The sequence below is a fragment of the Equus asinus genome, chromosome 28 (assembly GCF_041296235.1).
Source record: "Equus asinus isolate D_3611 breed Donkey chromosome 28, EquAss-T2T_v2, whole genome shotgun sequence".
Lineage (NCBI taxonomy): Eukaryota > Metazoa > Chordata > Mammalia > Perissodactyla > Equidae > Equus > Equus asinus.
In genome coordinates, this window is record NC_091817.1 from 23,695,376 (window position 1) to 23,722,851 (window position 27,476).

The 27,476-nt window shown below is 40.7% G+C and overlaps 1 protein-coding gene across 1 annotated transcript; it reads left to right on the forward strand.

The window, feature by feature from the left end:
• The first annotated feature begins 160 nt into the window (after positions 1-160).
• On the forward strand, positions 161-25,675 carry OGFOD1 (2-oxoglutarate and iron dependent oxygenase domain containing 1). Its single transcript, XM_014827369.3, has 13 exons — positions 161-401; positions 2,479-2,624; positions 8,281-8,327; positions 10,863-10,963; positions 13,808-13,924; positions 15,041-15,132; positions 15,330-15,458; positions 16,010-16,123; positions 17,508-17,587; positions 17,867-18,180; positions 24,024-24,146; positions 24,628-24,686; positions 25,177-25,675. Exons 1-13 carry the CDS (start codon positions 248-250, stop codon positions 25,336-25,338), a joined length of 1,638 nt encoding a protein of 545 aa, XP_014682855.1. The 5' UTR covers positions 161-247; the 3' UTR covers positions 25,339-25,675.
• Positions 25,676-27,476: the final 1,801 nt, after the last annotated feature.

Here is a 27,476-nt window from a genome sequence, read left to right on the forward strand (position 1 = left end):
AGGAAGTAGGGAGGCGGTGACCTGTTAGGCCGAGCACCATTGAGCCAATCAAAGGGAAGATGGCCGCAATATCTGGAGCTCCCATTGGTAAATCCTGCAAGGCTTCCGCCCCCTCTTACTTTGGTCCTTCCTATTGGGTGACGCCGGGGAACGTGGGAAAGGAGGCATCCTGGGAATTGTAGTCTCCATAGGGAAATAGTTGCTTGCTCGGTGTGGGGTGGGGAGAGGGTCTGTAACTTGGGAGGAGATGAATGGGAAACGGCCTGCTGAGCCCGGCCCGGGCCGGAAAGGGAAAAAGGGAAAGAAGGAGGTGATGGCGGAGTTTTCGGACGCCGTCACGGAGGAAGCCTTAAAAAAGCAGGTGGCTGAGGCCTGGAGCCGCAGGACGCCGTTCTGTCACGGTAACCGAGGGCTGTGAAGGGGGAGCCGCCGCGCGGGGTTAGGGGCCTCTGAAGAAGTCCTGGTACTCGAGCCGGTCCCTGAGCGGCGGGGCCACAAGGGAAGAGGCTCTCGGAGAGGGCGTGACTTTGGCCACCTCTGACCCTCCTGCCTGGCCTGCTGCCCACTTCCATTCCAGGTTCAGTTTGGATTTAGAAACCTGAGAAGGGAAGACCTGTAGGCCGGAGAGTTTCGGGAAGTAGAGGGCATGCAAATTCGCAGTGGAATTCTGGAATTAGAGATAATTGAGTTAGAATCCTCTCCACCGTCTGTGCGTCGTTGGGCAATGGATTTAACTTTTTTAAACTTCAGTTCCTTCCTACGTAAAAGATGTTGAATGAGATTCGTAAGCGAATGCATGTAACCATCAATAAATGTTTCCCTGAGTAAGGACCAGTAAGCCTTTGGACACGTATTTGAGTGGCTTATGCGATTTCTCCTCGGAGGGTAGAGCTCACTTGTCCCGGGATGGTGTAGCCAGAGCATGTTGTGAGCTGCCAGATAGCACGCTCCTGAGCTTACTCGTTTGATGGCACGCCCCTGAGCTTACTCGTTTGATGGCACGCACCTGAGCTTACTCGTTTTTACGCGCCTGTAGTTCGACTACATGACCCGTGAAAGCAAATGTGTGTTGGCTAAGGGAGGGAACCTGCATTGAACGATTCCAGCCTCGGCTTCAAATATCACCTCATAGGATAAGGACTCTGCTTCATGCATCACACTTTCCCTTCTAAAGTTTGCCATGATTTTTGTTTCAGTGGTTAAATGCTTTGAAGAGGTGAGTCCCGAGTGCCCTGGATGCACAGAGAAGGTGATAGCTTAGTGTTTAAAGTGCAAGCTCTGTACACTCCGCGACTTCTCAATTTCCTCATCTGTAGGATGGAGATAGTGATAATGTTTACTTTAGAGTTGTTGAGAAGATTAAATGCAGTAATGCGTGTAAAGCACCACTGTGCCTGGCACCTGGTAAGTGGTAGTGGTGATTATTATAGAGGTGCGAAATCTTCCCACCAGAGGCAGTGGGTAGAATGTTGAGGTGAAAATCAAGAAATTAAGGGAGGTTATGCCTGAACTGATTGGAAAAAAAATATGTAGTAACTTCCTCTGATAGTAACTTGGGGAAAGAAAAAGGGTTGAAGAAAAATTGCCAGCCAGTGTTGCTATTCTGATTTTTAATTTGCTACTCTTATTTTAAATTTGGGGGGAAGTGAATTAAGAATCTAAAATACATTCAATTTGGGGCAGCCAGTGGCATAGTGGTTAAGTTCGCGCCCTGCTTGAGCGGCCCTGCGTTCACGGATTTGGATAAGGGGGGTAACCTACACACTGCTCATCAAGCCGTGCCGTGGCGGTGTCCCACATACAAAACAGAGGAAGATTGGCCCAGATGTTAGCTCAGCGACAGTCTTTCTCAAGCAAAAAGAGGGAAATTGGCCGAAAATGTTAGCTCAGGGCAAATCTGCCTCACCAAAAAATAAATAAATAAATAAAATACATTCAATTCAATAAGTAATCATTGAACTAAAAAAAACCCAAAAGAACAGGAAACTTAATTTAGTGACATCACCTGTATTCATCTTACAGACTAATATTTTAAGTAGTATCTTTAAAAAGTAGTATCCCGTAAAGAAGGGCCAGCCCAGCGGCCTAGTGGTTATGTTTGTGTGCTCTGCTTCGGCGGCCCAGGGTTTCACTGGTTCGGATCCTGGGTGTGGACACAGCACTGCTCATCAAGCCATGCTGAGGTGGCATCCCACATGCCACAACCAGAGGCACTCACACCTAGAATATACAACTATGTACTGGGGAGCTTTGGGAAGAAGAATAAAAAAAAGAGAGAAAATTGGCAATAGTTGTTATCTCAGGTGCCAATCTGTAAAAAAAAACAAAAAGAACAAGCTTTTAATTCTTCCTCCAAATCTTGGGTACTAGGTTCCTGAAAATTCATGACCATCCCCTTTTGTATTTTCTCTACTGTGCTACTTAGGGGTCAAAAATAAAAACGGAAAAAAGCCACAAATCATGTTTTCCTTCCAACAGACGCCATTGTCATGGACATGGACCCCTTTCTTCACTGCGTGATCCCAAACTTCATCCAAAGCCAAAACTTCTTGGAAGGGCTTCAGAAGGAACTTTTGAACTTGGACTTCCATGAAAAGTACAATGATTTATATAAGTTCCAGCAGGTATGTATGCCCCTTTCACATTAGCTCTTCCACTTCAGAAATTCATATGCTATAAAATCATTCAGTACCTTCAGACTTGAGGTTTTAGATTGGGTTTGCCGTGGAAGATCCTTGTCTCAACATTGTTAAAAACATTCATTCATTTAACGTAAGCTTACTGAGTGTTAACTCTTTGTTAGGTACTATAATTATTATTTGAGAATCTTTGCTAGTTCCTGCCCTATAAGACTTTAAAATCTAAAATAATAGAGTTAATAGTGAAAGTGATAGAGAATCAAGAAATACAGTAAGCCAATAAGTAAGTACGTTATACATATAGGGGTTAAGTACACTTTGGAGAGAGTTGTACATTGGGAGATGATAACCATTTAAATTTTTGAGTTCGTATCTTTGTTTAGGTAGCTTCATGTATTGCAGTATGCTCTGCGTTGCAATATGTCTTACAGAGAGATCATTCCTTTTTTGATGGACAGTTTAATTTGGCAGAAACGACTATCTCAAAATCGAGGCTAGTTTTCCTATTCTTAGAAGACAGGCCCAGTCTAGGTATAGAAATATGGGTCGTTGCTTTCCCCAGTATGAGGGATATCTTTCAGTACATGACGTACATCACTCTTGGAAATCCTTTATAAAACCTCAAGGACAGCAGCCCTTAAAATCACAAAAAATAAAAATGAAAAAGGTGAAGGATTATTTTCTTTTCTTTGCACCTTCGCTTTGATTTCTCTTTATCCAGAATAAGAGAGTGATAACCGATTTCTCCGTTATCTCCAGAGCTGATTGTTTGGTCACCCATTTCTGTCCCCCAGTCTGTCTATCTTGGGGCCTTGTACATATGATTGAATTAATCCAGGTTAAATACACGAATGATGGGATTCTTAATAATTCAGAAGAACTAACGAAAATTAGCTTTATCCAGAGTAAAGTTCCATAGGTTAATTAAAAACCGTAGTTGTTTGCCTTTGTAACTGTATCAACTTTGGTAACACTTGGCCTCTTTTGTTGATTTAGATGATTTATATGCATCTCTGGTTACTAAAACTGAGAAATCAAAATGGTTTTTACTTAATGCAATTTGGTAGATGAAAATACTTCTAACTGTGAAGTCAGTGCGAGGCAAAATAATAAAAAGTGCCCTGGGTGATGAGGGGGAAAAAAAGGAAGCCATTACATTAGATCCCCGTGCGTGCTTGGTGAAACTCTACTCTGCTGTGAATAATTTTTACCCTGCTCGCTTTGGGACTGAACTTCATCTGCAGACGGTAAATATAGAGCTGTTTGCAGTCTCCTGTGCCTTCAGACTTCACCTATATCTCTTTTTCTTTGCTTGTGCTGTGAGTTGACTTCCTAATTGAGTCTATAACATCTTCCAGTCCCCCTAGCCAAGGCTGTCATTGGGAGTAGCCCGATAGTCTGTATTTATTTAAAGCAAGCATTATTGAGTGCATGCTTATTGCCAAGTGCTTTACATTTATTCATTCATTCAATCCTCATAACAGTCCTGTGAAGGACATACATTACTATTCCTGTTTTATAGATGAAGAAATTACATCAGTAATTTTTCCTTCTCTTCGGGACCATTCCCTTCAACATACAAAAAAAGAAGAAAAGCTGTCACTACTAGTTCTTCTTATCTTCAGGAAAAAAAAAATGCTCTTGGTCTGACTTTCCCCTTCCTCTACTACCCCATTCCTCTGCTCCCCTTGACTGTAGCATTCCTTATGAGTTGTCTGTACTGTCTCAAATTTCCTCTTCTGGAATTCTCTGTTGGCCACCTGTGCTTCAGCTTTCACCTGTTATGCTCCACTGAAACTCCCCTTGTCTAGGTCACTCACGACTTCCACCTTAGTAAATCTAATGGTCAGTTTTCAGGTCTGGTTTTACTTGACCTCCAGCAGCATTTGACCTACTATGTTATGCCTCCTTCCTAGAGACATTTTTTTCACTTTACTTTCAGGATACCATGTGCTCGCTCACTCTCTCTTTTTTTTTTCCTTTTTGTTCTGGGGTTCCAGAATAGACATGAATTTGGGGGGACACTTCCAAACCCAGTACACCCTCCTTGCCATAGCCGTCTACCATCCTTCGAGTCACTGTCCTCACCTGGCATACAGTCCACGTCCACATCCCCAACCTGCCATCAGCCTAAGCAACTTTGTCGTACGTAAGCATGACCCACCCAAACCTTGGCCTCTCTGTCCCCTGACTTTCAGGGCCCTGAGGACTCTCTCCACACCACTTCAACCACCCAATCCTAGGGCCACCCATGGACTTCGTCATCATCTGCAGCTGCTGTCCCTCTGGAACCATGCATTCATAAAACTTCCTGTGTGACCAGTCTCTTCTCCTCCAGATTGCATGTCCAGTAACAAATTGTAGGTGCTTGGGTTGTGTCAGTGGACAAGACAAAGATCCCTGCTGTGGTGGAGCTAACACCCAGAGTGTGCAGTGCTCTCTCTACACCAGTTCTTCTCCCCGATAGACCTCCTGGAGGCACCGGCCGTCCCCTCCCTGTTGCATCCTCCTTCTTCTACCCCTCACCTGCTTGGATTCCATGACCCCCTCAACCACCAGTCAATATGCTAACCTTCTTTGCCCCCTTGTCCTTCCTTTGTTCCACCTGGAAAAACCCAGTTCTGGATGCTCCCAAATGGTGGTCGAGAGGGATAATCACAACCTCCTGTGACCCTCTGTGGAGTTGCATCACAAACCTCAGCCAGGCGCTCAACGCTAAGACGCACTCCGCTGTGCTTCTCTCAGCTTCTGCCTCACTCTGAACTCATGGCTTCTCCTCCTTCAGCAAAAACTGAAACCACCTGAGGGCAACACCCTCGAGCCCACCCCCACCCACCCGTCTATCTGCCTCCAGTCCTTTCCTCAGGAGAGGTGGCCCTCCTGGTCATTACCGTCCATCCCTACTCAGCCTTTCATCCCAAACACCCGCCCAGCCTCTGCAGGGAATTACTCTTCAGGGAATTATCTACACTTTCTTCCTCTTTTTAAATCTCTCCCTACTGGAATCTTCCATCAGCATTAAATTTGTGTGCATCTCTCCCATTTTTAAAACAGGAGAAAACTCCCTCCATATCACATTCTTCTCCAGCTTCCAGGATCTTCCCCTCTGTCTACACTTGCTGCGTCACTTTCCTTGCCTCCATGTCTCCTTGTGTCACAGCATCCTTACTTCTCCATGCCACCCTAAGTCTCCCTGAGGTTCCCGCCGGCCCCACATCACTATGTTCTTTGGACATGAACTTGCCCTTTTTTCATTGGCTGCTGCTGGCTCTCCTTCCTGAAACACACCTCCATGGATTTCTTGACCGAATTCCTTCCTACTTTTGGGACCTTCCACTCCAGTGCCCTTTGCAGCCTCTCTTCCTCCACTCCACCCCCAGGGCTATCTACCATGCCCTCTCAATTTTCCTTCTACCTCACTGGTGAGTCCTTCCTAGTTTCCTCTGGTAGGTCTTCCTTTCATACCTGACTTCTTGGTGATGGAGTCCTCTAGGGCTTAGCCCTTGGACCACTTCCAAGCAGATTTCCAGGGAGTCTCATGGCTTTGCCTCTGCTCTCGATATCTATTAAGTGTCCAAAACTAAACTCCTGATCTTTCCACCTGCCATTTTCCCCATCTCAGTTAATAGCAATTTGATGTTTTCAGTGGCTCAGGCCAGAAGCCTTGAGGTCATCCTTGATTCCTCTCACAACTCGTATCCAGTCCGTTGGGAAATTCTGCTGGCTCTACTGTAACTGAGCAAAAAGGGGCTCGTTCAGCTCACCGCAATCCAGTACTAATCAATTGCAAATGAGCCAGTAGTTGAGAAAGGAAAATTTATACGATTAGCTAGCATAATCAGAAGATGGCAGACTAGTGTCCTAAAAACCATCTTAAAATCATACAGAATCTTGAGGCAGTTATATATGGGAAATGGGTAAGGAAGGGGGGTTTAGTAATGTCAACCATCTGGTGTAGACGTCAAGGCACCTCATTATCTCTTTCTTTTGTCATTCATGATGGGTAGTAATGCGGAATTTTTCTTTCTGGAGGTTGTCCTGTTCCTGGGGAACTCAGAGAACAAAGTTGTCTTATCACAGCTGGGAGATAGTAAGCAAGAGTCAGAACTAGCAGATCATGTATATTGCAAAAGGAAGAGATGCTTAATCATCTGGGCTACCTGAAAGCTAGAACATATTCATACAGACTGGTGAGTCAGGGTCATAGTTACAACATTTCTTTCCCTCATGCTAACTTCAGATCTAGCTGTTACACTACCTTCAAAATACATTCAGAAAAACTCACTTCTTTCCACTTTCACTGCCAACAACCAACACCTGGATCAAGCCGCCTTTGTCTCTTACCAGGATTATTCTATTTGTATGTTAACCCATCTCCCTACTTCTACCCTTGCCCACCTACACAATCATAGCCATTATATTCTTTTAAAATGTAAATGGACCAGAGAGAACTGAAGACATATGTTCACATAAAAAGTTGTATGCAAATGTTCATAGCAGCATTATTTATAATAGCCAAAAAGTGGAAACAACCCAAATGTCCATCAACCGATGAATGGATAGACCAAATGTGGTATGTCCATACAATGGAATATTATTCAGCCAGAAAAAGGAATGGGGTACCAATACTGCTGCAACATGGATGCACCTTGAAAACATGCTATGTGAAAGAAGCTTGACCCAAAGGGCCACATATTATATGATTCTGTTTATATGTAATGACCAGCAAATACATATATAGAGACAGTAGATTAGTGGTTGCCAGGATCTAGGGGGAGGGGAGAATGAGGAGTGACTGCCTAATGGGTACAGGGTTTCTTTGTCGGGTGCCAAAAAATTCTGGAATTAGATAGTGGTGATGGTTGCACAACATTATGAATATACTAAAATCCACTGAATTACACACTTCCAAATGGTTAAAATGGTAAATTTTATGTTATGTGAATTTTATCTCAGTTTTAAAAAATGTAAATGGGGTTGTATTACTCCTTTGCTCAAAAACTCCAGTGGTTCCTCATTTCTTTGAGTAAAAGCCAAAGTACTTAAAATGGCTCTAAGGTCCCCATTGCCTCTTTGGCCTCATCTCTTACTTCCTTCCCCCTCACTCTGTGCTCTAGCCACACAGTCTCCTTGCAATTTCTTGAATAGCCAGGCATTCTTCACACTCAGGATCTTGAATCTTCCTTGCCCAGATACTCCCTTGGCGCACTCCCCGACCTCCTTCAAGTCTTGGCTTCATCTCAGTGAAGTCTAACCTGGCCACCCTGTTTATAATTGCTGACCCTTCCCCACTCTCAGCACTCCTGGTCCCTCTCACTCTGCTGTTTTTTCCCTATACATTTATCACCTTCTTTTATACTAATAATCCATGTTTTATGTTTATTGTCTGTCTTCCTCAACAAGAATATAACTTCCACTATAATAACTATTTAAGTAGTTTTTTAGTGAATAAGGCACAGAGAGGCTAAGTAACTTGCTTGAGGCACAGAGCTGCCAAGTGGAGGGGCCATGCATCACACTAGGCAGTTTTCAGGGTCCAGGCTCTTAACCACAATGTTATCCTCCCAGAGCTAACTAAACCACTCTCCTCTGTGTGTCTGGTATTTGAACGAAATCCTTTTCATCTTTTTTCATGATCAAGTCTGACGATTTGAAGAAGAGAAGAGAGCCTCACATCTGTGCTTTAAGGTAAACAAGTAATCATATTTGTGGGGTGCCTACTGTGTGCCAGGCAGAGTAGTAAGTGCTTTAAATGCTGTGTCAGGTAATCTTTGTTGACATTATTATCCCATTTTGTAGAGGAGGTAACAGACTCTGAGAAATAAGTAACTTCTTCAGGACACCTAGGTGAAAATTGAGGGAGCTGATGCACAACCCAGGTCTGTCTGATTCCGAGGCAGGTTCTCAGTGATAAAATGTTCAACCTTGTTAGTAATCAAGGAAGCAAATTAGCACTGGAGGTACCATTTTCTACATATGAGGTTGGCAAATATTAAAAACAAAAGCTGCAGTGTTGACCGAAGTGTAGATACCTTTACACACTGCTGTAGTCTGTCATAGAAGATGGTTTTGAAAGAGGTATCAAAACTCTTAAAATTATGCTTATCTTTTGTAGTGTAATTCCACTTATAAGAATTTATCCTAAGAAAATAACTAAGGATGTGCTCAAAGATTCCATACGAGATTATTTGTTGTAATGTTGTTTATAGTAGTGAAAAATTATGTACCATCCATTGAGATTTATATAGATAATGGTAGGAAACATAAAGTGGAAAACTAGACAACCACTGAATATGATGTGTGCAAATTTTAACACATGAGTATGGTAAAGTTATACCCTGTTTCATCAATTCTCAAACCTTTTTTTTTTTTTTTACATTTTAACATCTCTGAGCCAATGTCTTACAATTACTGTTGTGTCCTAGTTTAATTGGCAACATTTTTAAGTGATGTATAAAATAATGATACTTCTTATAGGCAAAGGCATATTAGACTCAAGGAAATACACTTGTAGAGAGAAAAGAAGTTAAAACAGTACAGTGTGATCCCATTTAAAAAAAGAGAGTCCTATCTTTGGCTACCTATGTGTGTACAAAGGAAAAGACTTGGGAGAATGGAATGTTTTAAGCCAGCTAGTAGGATGACAGATTTTAGTTTATCAGTTTCCTTTCACTTATACAGGATTTTTTCCTAGTTTTGCTGCAATAAGCATGTTACCTTGTAATAGCTGTTTGTTTCCCATCTATAGAGTACAAGTTATTTTTTCTCATTCTCTTTTTTCTCTGTGACATTTCCGTATACAGTGGCAGGCTGTACCGGTTGTTATTTCTTCTAAATCCTGAAGTTTTGCTCATATGTTAACTGTAACTTGTAATATTTCATACTTATTTAGACTTTTTTCTCCCCAAAGAGACATTATCATGCTTTGAAGCATTCGTTCACAACACCCCTCTGGTAAGCGTTTCCTGTGGGACTGAGTTACATTCTGTACCCAAAGGGTAACAGCCAGATGGTGTGACAGACAGAATTCCTTGGTCTTTACAGAAAGGTGATCTTTTTATTTCCCAGCTGGGTTCTGTGATTTCTCTCATGAGTATAATTAACAAATGAGAATGATGACAGAAAATAACCCTGTCCTTCTGACGCTTTCATAAAGTGACTAGAGGAAGAGCTTTTTACAGGATAAATTTGTGGATGCTGATATTACCAGTAAAAGAAGGATTTAAGGCTTTGATACTATTAGTTGCTTAAAGCATCAAGACTTTGCAGAAATGTTTACCACCCACATCTGAAGCCTGGTTCAGCAGTTTGCTGTGCTGGCCCATTCTATGTAATTTGTAACTCTGCCTGTAAAAGTGACATGGCACTTCTGGTTGAACTAACTGAGCACACTCTTTTATGGAATTTTTTGATTTGGATAGTGTATAGTGTAAAAGGTATTTGGCATTAAAATCTTAGGGGATCAACTTGTAGAGTTGATATTTAGTTACAAACAGCACAATTGCATTTTATGGGAAATTCACTTATGTACCTTTGGACTAGGATGATCCAAAAAATATTGTCTCTTTATGTGTAAAATTTGAACTAACGTAAATCCTTTAAAAATATTTTTAATTCATCAAGGTTAACGTAATTTCAGAGTTGATTGGCTGAGTGAGTCATAAATTGTGTTAAAGAGATTTCTGTACAGAGAGCCAGTTTTGCTGGTACATGGAAATGTTCAGCATCTTTTACTGGTATCCTGTTAGCATCAGAAGCTCTATGAAAGATTTTACTGATTATTGTACACTTAGCATAATATTCACCATTATTGCAGTTTAAAGGTTTTAATCTACAGCAGTGTCACCCAAGTGTTCATTCAACAGTGGTGCTGGCATTAGTACTGAAAATCCTGTCTAAAAATCAGTACCGTTGGAATGGAACCTTGGTGTGATAAATTGTTCTGACAGAGGCCAAAGCGCTGCCTCAATGATAGGGCATGCTGTAAATTTAGGAGGAAGAAAATACAATGAAACAGAAGAGCAAAAATATATTACAGTAGGTAAACTTATATTTATTTCTCTGGGAATATTAGTCCTAAACTATGCAAGTTTAAAGTGAGGAACATTCTCAGGAATGGATCTCCTGAATAAACTGCAACCTCCAGGAAAAAACAGTTAAGGCATAGATCCAAATGGAGCCCACACTATAGCATAACAAGTTATCTTTTGTTTACATTTCTAGGAAAATTCTGTTTGAAAATTTCCGAGCTTGGCTTTCTGACATTTCCAAGATTGACCTGGAATCAACCATTGACATGTCTTGTGCCAAATATGAATTCTCAGGTAAGAAACATAAAACCCTGATGTCTGTAAGATTTAAAAGTCTTAACTAAACTATGGTAGAAAGATTGGTGGTGGGTCAGTGTACCAAAATCCTAGACTGTGTGTCCCTGCATAGCATTAGGATCTTCTTCATAAGGAAGATCTGACCCAGCTCATGTCCAGAAATGCCCATCTTGTTCGAAGGCATAAGGCAGTGGCTCTCTTTGAGAATATGGTGAAAGCTTTGACCATATTTTAAGAAAAACACTGATAATGCACATACTCACTAACTTCGTATACAATGTCAGGAAATTCAGAGGTGCTATTATAAATACTACTCTTAGATTTCCTAGGGAACAAATATCTCCCCCAATGCCACTTTTTCTTCTTTTTTTTTTTTATTTTGAAGGTATTAAGTGAATACATTCTTAAGGAAAAAAATTCAAATAATATAGAAGTGTACCGTGGAAACCATGATAGCCTCCTTCACCTTCTCCTTGCTTCCCCTTTCTCTTCAGAGGTATCCATTGTCACCAGTTTGGGGTGCATCCTTCCAGGTCCCTTTCTGAGCATATAAATGTCTTTTCGAAAACATGTTTGGTGTTTCAGCTGGAAGGAAAAGTGTTTTGTTTTGTTTTACTAAATAAAATTTTGATTTGGGTTTACCCTCCTACATTGTCCTGGGGAAGCATAAATTGGTCACAACTTTTTTAGGATAACTTAGTGATACACATGAAGAGTTCTATCATATGCCCTTTTTTAACTTTCTTTTTCTTTTTAATTTGAAGTAATTTCAAACTTACAGAAAAGTGGCACGCATAGTAAAAATAATTTTTTCCTATTTTACTTGAGAGTAGATTGCCATTACGATGCTCCAAGACTCCTGAACACTTCAGTAATTCCTAACAACAAGGACATTCTCGTACATGATAGTAATAAACCATCAAAATCAGGAAATTAAGATTGATATGTTATTCCCATCTAATCCACAGGCTCCATTCAGCTTCCATTATTTGGTCCTTTATAGCAAAAGGATCAAAACAGTGCATTTAGTTGTCATGCCTCCTTAGTTCCCCTCCGTCTAGAACAGTTCCTTAGTGTCTCCTTGACTTTCATGATCTTGATGCTTCTGCAGATTTACAGATGGGTTATTTTGTAAGACTTCCCTCAGTTGGGGTTGTCTGCTGCTGCCTCATGATTAGATTCAAGCCATGCATTTTTGGCTAGGAATGTTACAGAATTAATTATGTGTTCGCTTTACTGCATTTTATCAAGTGGTACACGGTTTCTCTGTGTCATGTCATTGGTGATATTAACTGTGATCACTTAAGGTGGTGGCTGGCATCAAGTTTTTCCACTGTAAACTTGTTTTTTTCCTCTCTGTAAGTTAATAAGTATTTTGTGGAGAGACTCTTTAAGACTATGTAAATATCCCATTTCTCATCAAACTTTGATTCACTTATTATAGCATCCACTGAGATTTCTTGCTAAATTATTACTATGTAGGTTGCCAAATGGTGATTTTTTATAATAAAATCATTTCTTCTACATTATTCAGTTGTCTACTGTAAAGAAAACTTTCCCCACTCCCCATTTATTTATTTATGTCAGTGTGGATTTATGGATTACTATTTATGTAATGGGCTATTATCAGTTCCTTTCATTACACTGATGCTCATATTGTCCCTGTATTGATCAAGGGGAGCCCTTTAAACCACTTCTGTGTCCTTTTGATTGTCCTCACCATTCTTAATATATCTTACTTTCTGGCAAAACTAGATTTTCCAGGCTTACCTTATATTTCCCATGCTCTAGACCTGGAGTTGGCCATTCTTGCAAAGAACCCTTGTTCCTTTTAGTGAAGAATGATACTTAAAAATCAAGATCTGGACTCTAGTATTAGGATATTACTGCTCCCAGCCCTTTCAGCAGAAGGAGGTGGCAAATGTATGTGTGCATATGCATGCAACGCATGTATGCGTTTACATTTGTATGTATTTCTATATCTATATTTATATCTAGATATCTGTATAAATATCTGTATAGATACATATATAGGAAACTGAATTCACATTCATTCCTCCAGTTCCAGTTCAACACCATAGGGTTCATTCTAGATTTCTCTTTTTCCATATTTGTGTTTCCCTTCTTCACCAGTGAGAAACCTGGCTGCCATTACCTTCAATATGTTTATTTATCAAAACAGTCCCTCCGTGTGTGAACAATCTCAGTTCACCTTAGCATTCCCTCCCTCTCCCACTCTGCACAGATGCCTGTCTTGCTCCCCACCACCTAATGACTTTCAAAAGTTTAGCTCAAGAAACTAATGGGAACAAGTACAAAAAGATCTATGTACAATGATGTTCATTAAAGCATTCTTTATAATAGACAAGAATAGGAAACAACAAATAGAAGATTGATTAAAGGGGGAAGAGAAGTAATTCATAATCCATATAGTACCATAACTATGCAGCATAAAAGAGATAAGTGTGTATATTGACATGGAAAAGCACTTGCCATTTAATAAAAAAAAAAAAAGCAGGCCACAAAACAACCACTGTAAGATACCATTTTTTAAAAAAGCAAATACATGTATGTAGGAAAAATACTGGAAGAACGTATGTAAAAATATTGCTAGTGATTACCTCTGGGTCTCTCTATATGTGTGCTCTTCAGTGTTTTTAGTTTCCTATACTGACAGTTTTGTTTCTGTAATTATAAAAGAGGAGAAATAAGTGTCATTTTAAAGCTACATTTTTAAAGGAGCTGACGTTACTGATGCAAATCAGATGGACTGATGTTAAATACAGGATCAGATATCATTGTCTGCACCAGGACGTTAAGGTGTGCATTAAACTATTGCAGATGCCCTGCTCTGCCATGATGATGAGCTGGAAGGGCGCAGGATCGCCTTCATTCTTTACCTGGTTCCTTCCTGGGACAGGAGCTTGGGGGGCACCCTGGACCTGTACAGTGTTGATGGTAAGACAAGCGCATGCTCTTCAACTCCAGTAGCTGCTTCTGAATTCTTAGACATGATGCCTGTGCTCCTCAAAAGAGATGGAAGCCATTCATTACAGTGACTACCACAGCAGGAATTAATGCCAGCCCTGACAACCACCTCTCTAAGTTGTACTTGAAATAATCATTACTCCAGAGATGAATTATAGTCAGTCTAAGATGAGGAATAGTCAGACCCTGCTTCTGAATACTGACTGGGGAAGGGTGGAGAGCATGTAAAGCTGCCTGTAGCTATGAATCTGCCAGGACCAGTCCACTTGACAGGAGTCAGGGTTTTTTGTTTTTTTTAAAGATTTTATTTTTCCTTTTTCTCCCCAGAGCCCCCCAGTACATAGTTGTGTACCTTTAGTTGTGGGTCCTTCTAGCTGTGGCATGTGGGATGCCGCCTCAGCATGGCCTGATGAGCGGTACCATGTCCACTCCCAGGGTTCGAACTGGCAAAACCCTGGGCCGCCAAAGCAGAGTGTGCAAACTTAACCACTCAGCCACAGGGCCGGCCCCCCCCCTTTTTTTTTTTAAAGATTTTAAAGGGTTTTTTTTTCCACTTTTTTTTTTTTTTGAGGAAGATTAGCCCTGAGCTAACTACTGCCAATCCTCCTCTTTTTGCTGAGGAAGACTGGCCCTGAGCTAACATCCGTGCCCATCTTCCTCTACTTTATATGTGGGATGCCTGCCACAGCATGGCTTGATAAGCAATGCCGTGTCTGCACCCGGGATCTGAACTGGCGAACCCCAGGGCCACCAAAGCAGAATGTGTGAACTTAACTATTGCGCCACTGGGCCGGCCCTTTAAAGGGTTTTTTTTTTTAATGGCTGACACCAGAGGTTGACTCCAGGAAACTTTCAGAACTTACTCCAGCCCTCATCAATAATAGATGGATAATGTAGTAAGACAGATGTCACCGAGCAGAACTAGCAAGTATGAGTGAAACAGATGGAAAGATGTGGTATTTGGGGATCTGAGGGTACATCTAGATACCCTTAGAAATTTGAGAATTGTCGAGGTGAAACAAGGCGGCCTGGAAGTGGTCGATGACAATGAAACCACATTTATGGATGTGTTCTCTCCTGGTGCAGAACGCTTTCAGCCGAAGCAGATTGTCAAGTCTCTTATCCCTTCGTGGAACACCCTGGTTTTCTTTGAAGTGTCTCCAGTATCCTTTCACCAGGTAAAAATTGTAAGCCACAAATATATAGAGTACTAAAGATCGTGCTTCTTAGTCACCATTGTCTAAATGTGACAGCTTCCTGTCGGACTTCTGTGGCCAGGTTGTCTTCACACCTAGCACAAAGGATCCTGACATTAGTGTGTGTTGGCTTCCTCCTTATTCTTTGTGCTGATGTGCTGCTGGCCTTGTCCTTTCAGGTGTCTGAAGTCCTGTCTGAGGAAAAGTCGCGTTTGTCTATAAGCGGCTGGTTTCATGGTCCTTCGTTGACCAGGCCTCCCAACTACTTTGAACCTCTCATACCTCGGAGCCCTCACATCCCGCAAGATGTAAGGATAAATTCCTGTTGCTGGGATTCTTATCTTAGAAGCTGTAGCATATCATTTTTTCTGGTTTTAAAAAGTGGCTATTCCTAACAACAACAAACAAACACAGATACAGAGAGAAGATTGGTGGTTACCAGAGGGGGAGAGGGGAGGGCAGAGGGCAAAAGGGGTAAAAGGGCACATTTATACAGTGATGGATGGCAACTAGACTTTTGGTGGTGAATACGGTATTGTTTATAGAGAAGTCGAAATATAATGATGTACACCTGAAATATATACAATATTATAAACCTATGCGATCTCAATAGAAAAATAAATTAAAAAAACAAATGGCTATTCCTGATAATGAAACTAGACTTTGAGCTTGCCCTTCCACTTTTCTTAAATAAACTTGCTACTATCTTTCTCAGGCAAAGTTTTCTAGCACTTTATGTGTAACAAGGTAAAAATTATAAAGCGAGGATTTGCGTATATTTTACTAGTGTGAAATAATGTCAGAACAAAAGGAATAGGAATTATTAACTCACCTTTTGCATCTGCTGCTTCTTTGTAAGCATGAAATTTTGTATGATTGGATCAACCCTACTTATCTGGACATGGATTACCAAGTTCAAATTCAAGATGAGTTTGAAGAAAGGTCTGAGATTCTCCTAAAGGAGTTCCTTAAGGTAGGTGAGCATATCCTGTCTGCTGTATCTCGTTTGGATGCAGTTTTGCTTGTTTGTTGGGTGAATAGGCATCACTAAGAGTTTTTGTTGTTTTTTGCTTTGATCCTGGTTAAAATGTTTATGTCATCTTCTACTTCAGATAAAACATAGAAATGATGATAATACCTAGCACTGGTATCAGTTTTATGCTTAGTGGGTTAAGAATCCCTTGGGTATTCCCATTGTCTAGAATACTAATGGTACACACACACACACACACACACACATGCACGCGCTTCTGCACTGAGAGGGAGTTGTGTGTAGTTCCCTCGCTATTCATTTGATGAATATGGTGCTTACTATTACTTTTAGTATAGACAGATCACCAGTTGATCGGTGCTTGTTAACAAATGTTTGACAATGATGAGGCGGTGCATTAGAGTGAGGAGAGAACTAGATCAGAAGTCGGGAGACCTCTATTCATGTCCTGGCTCCGGGGTTCTACTAACCTGAGCAAATCACTGAATCTCTCTGAGCTTTTATTTCATCATCACACTGCCTTGCCCATCTGAAGAGTTGTTGTGAGGGCCAAATGAGATCACGTATGCTGGTGTGGCGCTTCACACTTGACCCTGGGTCCCATTGAACCACAGTCCCAAGAGTTGTTCCTCCATGAAAAGAAGGTTGAGAGACACTACATGTGGTCTCTCTCTCTTGGAATTTTATAACTGACTTGCCATATTAAGGAATTGAAGAAGTACTGTAGTAAATAAACTTGTTTAACGTTATTTAACCAAGCTTACCTAAACCATGTTTTGGGATCCTCTTTCCTACTTATAGCTGATAGGACTACTGTTTTCAGAATGCTCCTTGGTAAACTGCATTAAACAAGTACATATAAAGCCTCTTGTGGAGACTCTTTCAGTAGATTAATCAGGTTCTTGTACTGCCCTTGACTTTTTAAATTTAGAATGCTGATTAAATAAGGGAATGAGCTGAGGCCTAGAGAATCCATATGGTTATACAGAGATTTTCATTTTAATGACGTTGTTAGGCAGTTTAATGTTTTTTCCTCACATCTTAGGAATTAAAGAGTCTGTATTATGATCTTAATTTTATAAATGCAGCAATTTGAGAGGTTTAGCCATTTGACATAGGATATACAGCCACTTAAGGAAATGGCCCAGATTGACACGCGGGTCTTTTGGCTAAGCTTGCTGACGATTTATCCAGGCTTTGCTCTGGCTTCATCATATCGGGACTGGGGGATCTTGGGAGAAAGGAGTGAGAGTCAACTGGCTCTTTTAGGAATCAGCCAGAATGGTTCTGCAGAGCTGCTACACCTGCAAGACCAGTGTGCGATCATAGGGAGATGTGCTAATCGCTTCATTTGCTCATTTTCCAGCCTGAGAAATTTGCAGAGGTCTGTGAGGCTTTGGAGAAAGGAGATGTGGAATGGAGCAGCCGAGGTCCCCCTAACAAAAGGTAGAACCCATCCTCCAAGATAGTTGCTTCTGCATTCAGTACCTGCCTATTTGTCTGCAAGGTTCAACTCCAATGACAGGACATTTGCCTAATGATCTTTCGTTCCCAGGGACATCCAGTAGCAGGCCCTAACAAAATCTCACTACTGTAACAACTTGTGCTTTAGTATGCTATGCCAAGATTTGGGGAGAGAGGTACAAAACTAAAGATCAGCTTTTATTTCATGAGTAATTTTCCATCTGTGACTTTGATGAACAATTTGGCATTGTTGCTTTTCAGGTTTTATGAGAAAGCTGAAGAGAGCACGCTTCCCAAAATACTGAAGGACTGCATGGAATTATTTCGCTCCGAGCCACTCTTCTTGCTGCTCTCCAACTTCACAGGCCTGAAACTTCACTTCCTGGCCCCTTCAGAAGATGATGAAGTTGAGGACAAAAAAGAGGGAGAAGCAGCCTCTGCTGCTGACAGCACTGAAGAAGGGACTAGCCATAGCTCCTCTGAGCCAGAGAATAATGAGGTGGCCATCAGCAACAACCGCCAGCAGAGCAGTGAGCAGACAGACCCAGAGCCAGAGGAATGCGAAGCAGAGAAGGGTAAGCTGTTGTTATGACTTGTCCATATTTTCCGTTAAGCATTCACCATCCAATTATTTATTCATTCCACAAATATCTCTTGAGCATCTACTGTATGCTAGGCCCTGTTTCAGGAGGTAGAGAACAAAAGAGACAAGGTCTCTGCTCTCCTGGAGCTTATGTTCTAGTAGGAGAGGACAAAGATAAAATGTATACATCAACAAGAAAACATCATGTGATGGTAAGTGCCATGCAGAAAATTTTAATAGAGTGACGAGCTGAAGAATGCTGGGTGGCCTCTTTTGTGAATAGGCAGTCTGGAAAAGCCTGTGTGAGCAGTTGTCATCTAAGCTCAGTGCTGAATGGCAAGAAGGATCTGTGGGAAGAGCATTCTAGGTAGGAGGAACAGCTAATACATTTTATTGGGCTAATAATAGCACAAATGGTGGAGAGAAATATGACTGGCTCTGCCTAAAATTAGTCTAAAACATAAGAATATAAGGGAGCGGAAGATGAGCAGCTTATTTCTGCTAAGGACCAATAACAGCCTAAGAAAAGCTTGCTTGAATTTGGACAAATAGATAGAAGGAAATTATTAAAAGTAGAGGAAGTTTAATTATCTACAGACAAGATGGAAAAGATGAAAAGATGAAAAAGAGAAAAAAAAAGGACATTTAAGAGGTAACACTTCTGTAGAAACTTTGGCACCAGTAGCTGAGCAGCTCAAGTTCAGCTTAAATCTTTCAGCACCTGCTAAATCAGATTAGAAAGTCTGTTACCAGGTTGTCTCCTCAGTTTGCTCTCCCCGGCGTCCACTCTGATTTCTTGAGAAGAACCCTGTGCAGTTGGAAGAGCAAAGATGGGGAGGTGGACATCCATGGAAACAAAACCAGCAGTGTGAGATGCTAACCACAAGCAATGGAACTCGGACTCTGTAACCTCCCAAACTGACTGACCTGTCACTTTGCTCACCACAGATATTTAGAAACACCTGACCCAGATGGCTTTTTCTGTGCTATTCAATATACGAGACAGCCTTTCTTCTGAAGATTGGTTTTTCTTGATAACTGATACTAGTGTCTATACCTAGACCCTAAAAGGAATCAGGTGAAGATCAGTGTGGCCTCAAGGGCTTTTTAAAAAAGTATCTGTCCACTTCTATTCCTTCTTGCTTTCTTTTTTATGGGAACCTGCCACTTGGAAGAAAATCTATGTGGCAACCAAGAGATGCTTTATTCTATTATTGAGCATCTACTGTATGCAAAGCTCTGGACCAAAGCAGAGTGGGTAAATGAGAAAAGTCACTGTTTATAAAGTTGACCATCTTAAAGAAATGCTAGAAAGCGTTCTTTAAATAAAAGCTATCAAGTTGCTGAGGCATGTAACAGCAGTGTTACATGTTGGCATAGCTAGGACACATCTAGTAAGATAACTGGGACCATTACAGTCCTGACAATTTTAAGTTGTTTTTTTTTAATATAAAAATTACACATGTCGATTTCAGAATGTTTAGAAAACAAGTAAAAGGAAAATAATCACCTACAGGTGCCCCTAGTAACGTTTGACATATACCCTTCCAGTCTTTTTTGCTACGTAGGCATATACATATATGTACATATATAGGTGTCTGTGTATACACACATAGTTTTTAATGGGAGTATACCATATATATTCTATAATCTGTCTTTTTCCCACTTAATATTTAATGGTGTTCTTTTTTGTTATTTTACATCCTTATACAGTAGCATAACAGTCTACACAACCCCTCAGTTAAGAAGCCCTTGCCTCCAACCAAAGCAGCTTTAGGTATATCTTCTTTCCAAATTGCATTTCTAGAAGCTTTCACTTGAAGAATGTATTCCACAGTTAAAAGCTGTGAAAACCACACTTCTGCAGTATAATTTTTAATGACTGCATGGTATTTTATCAAATGATCTTACCCAGTCCCGTGGTGGACACTTAGATTGTTTACAGCTCTTCACTATCATAAAACAATGATGCATCCATTATTTCTTCAGAATAGCTTCTTAGATGTGCACGTGCTGTATCAAAGACTGCACAAAATTTCAAGCAGTTGCCCTCCCCAAAATTTGTATCAGTTTACACTCCCACCAGTATGGTACATGATGGTGTTTTCCTTCTTCATTGAGAAACTAATTATTGTGTTTTCTTTTCCAGTTTTGCTTATTCTGTAGGTAAAAGTGGCATTGGCCTTTCATTGATTAATGGTTGTATATTTTTCCCTGTATTTATTGGTTATTTGATTTTCTTTCATGAATTGCCTTTCATGACCTCAGTGTATTTTTCCTTCTAGCTTTTTGTTATTTTCTTACTGATTGTAAAAAATGCTACATATATATGTAGGACCCCTCTGTCCTACATGGCCTAAGAGTTTGCTGTTTATTTTGTTTAGCATGTTTTAAATTTTATAAAATGTTTTAGTAATCAGAACTATACTTGCCTTTCATCATTTCTGCTTTTGGTGGTGACATGCTTAGAAATCTCTTCCCTGCTCCAAAATTAGATAAAATAATATTCAGAGGATTCTGGAAAGATGGCAGAGCAGGAAGCAGCAGGAGTCTGTCTCCCTGGCTAGACAACAGGTGCACTTGGAGAATCTGTCTGATGTAACTGTTTTGGAACTCTGGAGTCTCCTAAAGGCTTGCAGGTTCCAAGGGAAGGTTTGGATGATAAATTGTGGTTAATTTTGATCAATTTCGGCTCCTGGCATAGTAGCAGCTACCCATCCCCCATCCTCAGCCATGTGGCCAGTGGCTGAGCACAGTTTGTGGGAGCCCGGGTGGGCACAAAGGACCCTGTCCTCCAGATACTGGGGATCTGTGCTCTGACTGCTGCTTTTGATCTGAGAGGTGCAAAGAGATGGGGTGCCTTTGTTGTTGAACTTTCCCTCATTGTTGCAAGCCCCTCTCTATCTGGTTTAAGTGACTTGGCCAAAGGACTTAAAAGGCCAGTGTTGTCTTTTTTTTTTTCCCTCCCCGTCATGTTTCTCTTTTTCCCCTTTTGGGAGCCAAACATTAAAGACTAAGACATTCAAAAAGAACACTGGGGCCGGCCCAGTGGCGCAGCGGTTAAGTGCGCACATTCTGCTTTGGCAGCCTGAGGTTTGCCAGTTTGGATCCTGGGTGCGGGCATGGCACTGCTTGGCAAGCCATGCTGTGGCAGGCATCCTACATATAAAGTGGAGGAAGATGGGCATGGATGTTAGCTCAGGGCCAGTCTTCCTCAGCAAAAACAGGAGGATTAGCAGCAGATGTTAGCTCAGGGCTAATCTTCCTCAAAAAAAAGAACAGCATATGTGGGGAAAATTAGAAAGTGACCATAAATGCCCAGAGAAGGGATCAGAAAAGACCCTAGAAGACCTTAAGTTTACACTTCAGGCTGATCTTCAACACAGAGATACCCTACAACAATCAATAAAACAAAAACCAGAAATAATAACAAAAAACAGCAAACCCTAGGGAAGAAGGAAAATCTGGCTTCCAGAGTTACTACATTATTAGATCCAAATGTCCAGTTTTCAACAAAAAAATCACAAGGCAGACAAAGAAAGAGTAAAGTATGGCCCATTCAAAGGGAAAAAATCCATACAAACTATCCCTGAAAAAGACCTCATGGCAGATACACTAGACAAAGACTTTAAAACAACTGTCTTAAAGATCCTGAAGAACGAAGGATGTCTTAAAGAACTAAAGACATGGAGAAAGTCAAGAAAATGCTGTATTATTAAAATGGAAATATCAGTAAAGAGAGAGAAAACCTAAAAAGAAATCAAAAAGCAATTCTGAAGCTGAAAAGTACAATAACTGAAATGAAAAAAATCACGAGAGGGATTCAAAGGCACATTTGAGCAGGCAGAAGATTCTGGGACAATGGAAATTACAAAGGTTGAGGAACATAAAGAAAAAATATTGAAAAAAAGTGAGCAGAGCCTAAGGGACCTATGGGATACTGCAACATAAGCATTGTGGGAGTCCCAGGAGGAGAAGAGAGAAAGAAAGGAACGGAGAGAATATTTGAAGAAATAATGGCTGAAACCTTCCCAAATTTGATGAAAGACATGCATATAAACATCTAAGAAACTAGTGAACTCCAGGTAAGATGAAGTCAGAGACCCACACCAAGGCGCATTATAAGTAAACTTTTAAAAGACAAAGAGCAAGTCTTGAAAGCAGCAAGAGAGAAGCAAATCATCACATATAAGGGATTCTCAGTAAGATTATCCGCAGATTTCTCATCAGAAATTTTTGAGGCCAGAAGACAATGGGCCAATATATTCGAAGTGCCAAGAGAAAAAACTGTCAATCAAGAATCCTATGTCCAGTGAAATGTCCTTCAAGAGTGAGAGAGAAATTAAGACATTCCCAGATAAACAAAAGCTGAGGAAGTTTGTGACCACTAGACCTGCCCTGCAGGAAATGCTCAAGGGAATCCTACAGGGTGAAATGAAATGACACTTGACAGTACCTCGAAGCCATATGGAAAAATAAAGATCTCAATAACGGTAACTACATTGGCAATTACAAAAGCTTAGTATTATTGTAACAACAGTGTGTAGCTCCACTCTTTGTTTTCTACATGATTTAAGAGACTAATGCATTTAAAATAATTATTGGCTTATGCTTTGGGGCACACAAGGTATAAAGATGTGACATCAACAACTGAAAAAGGTGGGGATGGAGCTGTAAAGAAGTAGAGTTTTTGTATATTACTGAAGAGAAATTGCCATAAATTCAAATTAGAATGTTATACCATTAGGATGTTAAATGTAATCCCCATGGTAACCACAAAGAAAATAGCTATAGAATATACACAAAAGGAAATAAGAAAGGAATTTAAACATTTCACTACAAAAAATCAACTAAACACAAAGGAAGATAGTAATGCAGGAAATGAGGGACAAAAATCTATATGGCATTTAGAAAACAAATAGCAAAATGATAGAATTAAGTCCTCCTTTATCAGTAATTACTTTAAATGACGATCAAAAGACAGCAGTTGGCAGGATGGATGAAAACACATGATCCAACTACATGCCGTCCACAAGAGACTCACTTTAGATCCAGAGACATAAAGAGATTTGAAAGTAAAAGGATGGAGAAAGATATGCCATGCAAGTAGTAACCAAAAGAGAGCAGAGGTGGCTACGCTATTATCAGACTTTAAATCAGGAAAGATTACAAGAGACAAAGAAGGACATTTTATTTTTTTATTTTATTTTATTCTTTTGAGAAAGATCAGCCCTGAGCTAACATCTGCTGCCAATCCTCCTCTTTTTGCTGAGGAAGACTGTCCCTGAGGTAACATCCGTGCCCATCTTCCTCTACTTTATATGTGGGAAGCCTGCCACAGCATGGCGTGCCAAGCAGTGCCATGTCCGCACCAGGATCCAAACCGGCGAACCCTGGGCCGCCAAAGCAGAACGTGCTCACTTAACCGCTGCACCACCAGGCTGGCCCGACATATATTTTTAAAAGTTTCAGTACAGCAAGAAGATATAACAATTATAAATATACGGAAAGTACTTTCTAGGAAATTTTTCTGTAAACCTAAAACTGCTCTAAAAAATAAAGTCTATTTAAAGTAATATTAATATTTTTTTTTTGGCAGCTAAATAGGTACTCTATCTGAAATTTATTTTGAAGACAGAAATAGAAAGTCAACTTTTTTCCCCAAATAGTCAGACCTAGTACATGTGTGACAGTCATTATCAGGCTGGGTTGGTGGAGCAGACGTCCGCTGTTCCCTTTAGTGCTGTATCATTCCTAATTATCAGTCCCCTGCAATCTAGCAGTGGTAGCAAGGTTATTTTAAAATTTCCCTGGCCTTCTGTTGTTTTTTCTTAGAATCAAGTGTTCCCACATGCCAGGGGGAACTGAGGCATTGGAATACTGGTCACTACACTTTGATCCATGACAACAGCAAGACTGAATTTGCCCTGGACTTACTTCTCTACTGTGGCTGTGACGGTAAGAGAAAAGAAGGAAAGCAATGAGTTGTGTCCTTAAGAGGGCAGTCTCTCCTGAGTGCCCCTCTCCAACTGAACCAACTCAGAAGGAATTTGCCTTGGCCAGGACCTCTGATCACAGGAGCTCAATGTTGGAAGGGATCTTAGGGTGTCATGAGTTTCAGCCTCCCAACTCAAAGTAGGATTTATATCTGCGACTAAGGTATGGGCGACGGACTGAACCATAACTTCCCTCCAAGTAACCCCCCAGATCTACAGCTTTTATGTAACTGTCCTTCCAGGTGTGTTTGACACTTAATTCTTAGTTTTTATTTCTTTTTCAGTATTGATTGAATGGTAAATTCAGCCTTGTAAGTCACAGAGTTGGTAACTGCTGAACTCCCAGGTCCCCCCGTTTTAAGCAGCTTGGGATCAGTGATCTAAGCAGATGATGTAACTCTTGCAGTGAGAGTTTCTGAAGGTTGTTTATTTTCCCATTGTAGGCTGGGAGCCAGAGTACGGTGGCTTTACTTCCTACATTGCCAAAGGTGAAGATGAAGAGGTAAGCTGCTTCTGATAGCAAACTGTCCTTTCTAGTTCTCGAGGAAGTTTTCATTCTTCAGAGACCCAATTTTTAGGAACTTCTGCCAGTGTCTTTAGCTGATAAATCCATGTTGGTCTGCCTGGCAGTCGTTCTAATTTCTAGTAGAAAGTACTCAGCATGGAATAAAGATGCTAAAGAATAATCACTAAGCATTTATTCTACCCTACTGAGAAGTCCCAAATAAATTAAGAGCCATGTGGTGCATTCCCATGAATCTTACAATGTAGTAAGAAATCGATGCATTAAGTAAAACCTTTCTGGGTATGTATTGGAATGGGGCTTGTTGGGAAATGTCTTGACAGCCAGAGCAGTAGCTCTTCCTAGTAAAGGAGCCCCGGTCACCAGTCTAAGTGCTCGATATGGAAACCATCTGTTCACTGCTGAAGGACTGAAGAAGAGTTGAGAATAAGCTTGTGTTCTGATGTGTCATTGTATTCGCCTGTTTCAGCTGCTAACAGTGAATCCAGAAAACAATTCTTTGGCATTGGTCTACAGAGATAGAGAGACTCTGAAATTTGTCAAGCATATTAACCACCGAAGCTTAGAACAAAAGAAAACCATCCCAAATAGAACAGGTTTCTGGGACTTTTCATTTGTCTATTATGAATGACATGGCTGAGCAAAGCTGAGAAAAAGAGACCCTTCGTCACTCCTGGGAAGTCTGGAAGAGCTGGGCATCAAGTGAAGGGGAGCTACAAGGTGACGTGTGTGACAGTGTTGTTAAAACTGCATGTGGTTGTCCTTTAATAGGACTCATGATGAATGTCTGCAATCTAGACCTTGAGCCTGGAGCTAGGTACTTATCTCTTGATTAAAAAAAAAGGTTTTTTTGTCTTTTTCTTTAACATACAGTTCTTCATTTTCCATATTGACTTCTTTAGTGATTTTTTAAAAACCTTTGTGTGTGGTAAAATACATGTGACATAAAATATATCATTTTAACCATTTTTAAGTGTACAGTTAAGTGGCATTCTATAAATTCACAGTGTTGTGCAAGCTTCACCACCATCCATCTCCACAACTTTTCCATTTCCCAAACTGAAGCTCTGTCCCCATTAGTTGGTCCTCACTTCCGCCTTCCCCCATCTCTGGCAGCCACCATTCTACTTTGTGTCTCTATGAATTTGACTGCTCATATTCCTCATGTACGTGGAATAACACAATATTAATGATAGTGGGATAATACAGTATGTCCTTTTGTGCCTGCCTTATTTCACTTAGCATTAGGTCTTCAAGGTTCATCCATGTTTCCAGTGATTTTTTTTTTAATACTCCTAAGTGACTGCAGATTCTGCCCTTAGAACCTTCCGTCCTGTTCATGCTGGGCCCATTACACTTCCTCCCACTGCCTGTGGCTTTGTTCCACTGTGACTCTCCCAGGACAGTGTCGACTTAGGTGCTGTGTAGTAGTATTCCCTTGGAAAAGGCCTGGCCTAACCACATGGCCCCTAGACACTGCTGGGTGGTAAAGAAAATGGCTGCTCGTGTCATATATAGTAGTTTCCAGTGCCCACTGCTTTTCAACCAAGAGTCGTAGCTCCTTCTAACTAAATGATTCTAGCATCACATCTGGCTTTCATTTTCCTAAATACTGTAGGGTCAACTATAAAACTTCTTGCCTTTTTTTCCTTTAAGAGATCAAATGCTAAAAAGCCGCATCAAAATGCCAAGAGGCTGTCCATTTTATTACATTCTTTTTTCCCTGAACTGTTCTGGGGGTTACACGATAACTAGCACCTATGTGTGTGGGGCTGCGTGGGCGGGTGTAGGTGTCATTGCATCTTTAGTTGAAAGATGCTGTTCTCATTCCATTCCAGTAGTTTCCCTGTTTCCTTTCTCTTTTTTACATTTATTACTAGCTTTTACTTTGGGTTTTACTAATTAATAGGAACAGCATTGGGCTTTTCTTTTATCTCCTAAAACTTGGAGTACTAACCCTTTTGTAAAGTTTGCACTTAAATGAAGAAAATGTCTCACTTTCTTTTACGTTGATGATAGTTCCAAAAATTTTTCGATTTTGCCCCAGTCAGTAAAAAATGTTTTGGCATATATGCCCATTATATGAATATTTATCTATAAATTTTACACATGTACTAATATTCAGTATTATTGTAAAACAAACACTAATTTTTAAAGGATGAGATTAAAAAAATACCTAAAACTAGTTCTAATATTGTCTTCCCACACCCACATGGTAATGGACCATTTTACATGCATACTGTTTTGGAGACTACAATTGTTTACCCATAGAGTAGTGACACTCAAGTGGGATTACAACTACCTTGTCACTATTGGTTTAAATTTCAAAGCTTGCCTTTTAAGTTCTTGCAGACTGAAGGTCATCCCTATAATATTACTTTTACTCACTTGTCTTCTGATGTGTTTTCATGAGTGGAAGAGAAGGGGTGTGAGGTTCTGGTTAACGCCCTGTCAGTGGCATAACACCAGGAAGGCCCAGGGAGTGCTGGGCAGGTGAAACTGTTGTGTGCCAAGCCTGGATAATGGTTTAAGACTCATGGCTCTAGGTAACATCGAAGAGGCCAACTTTTCCAGTTCTGGAGTGCTGAGTCTAAATCTTAGCATACTACACAAGTATTCAAATGTGCTTATTAGTGTCTCCTTAATCTCAATGTGTTTATGGTCTGACAACACAGCAGGCTATTCTATACAGTACAGAAAAGGATTTTAGTGTCGGAGGGGAGAGAATCCCTGAGAGCCAGACTCTGATGTTGCTGTCAGTTACATCAT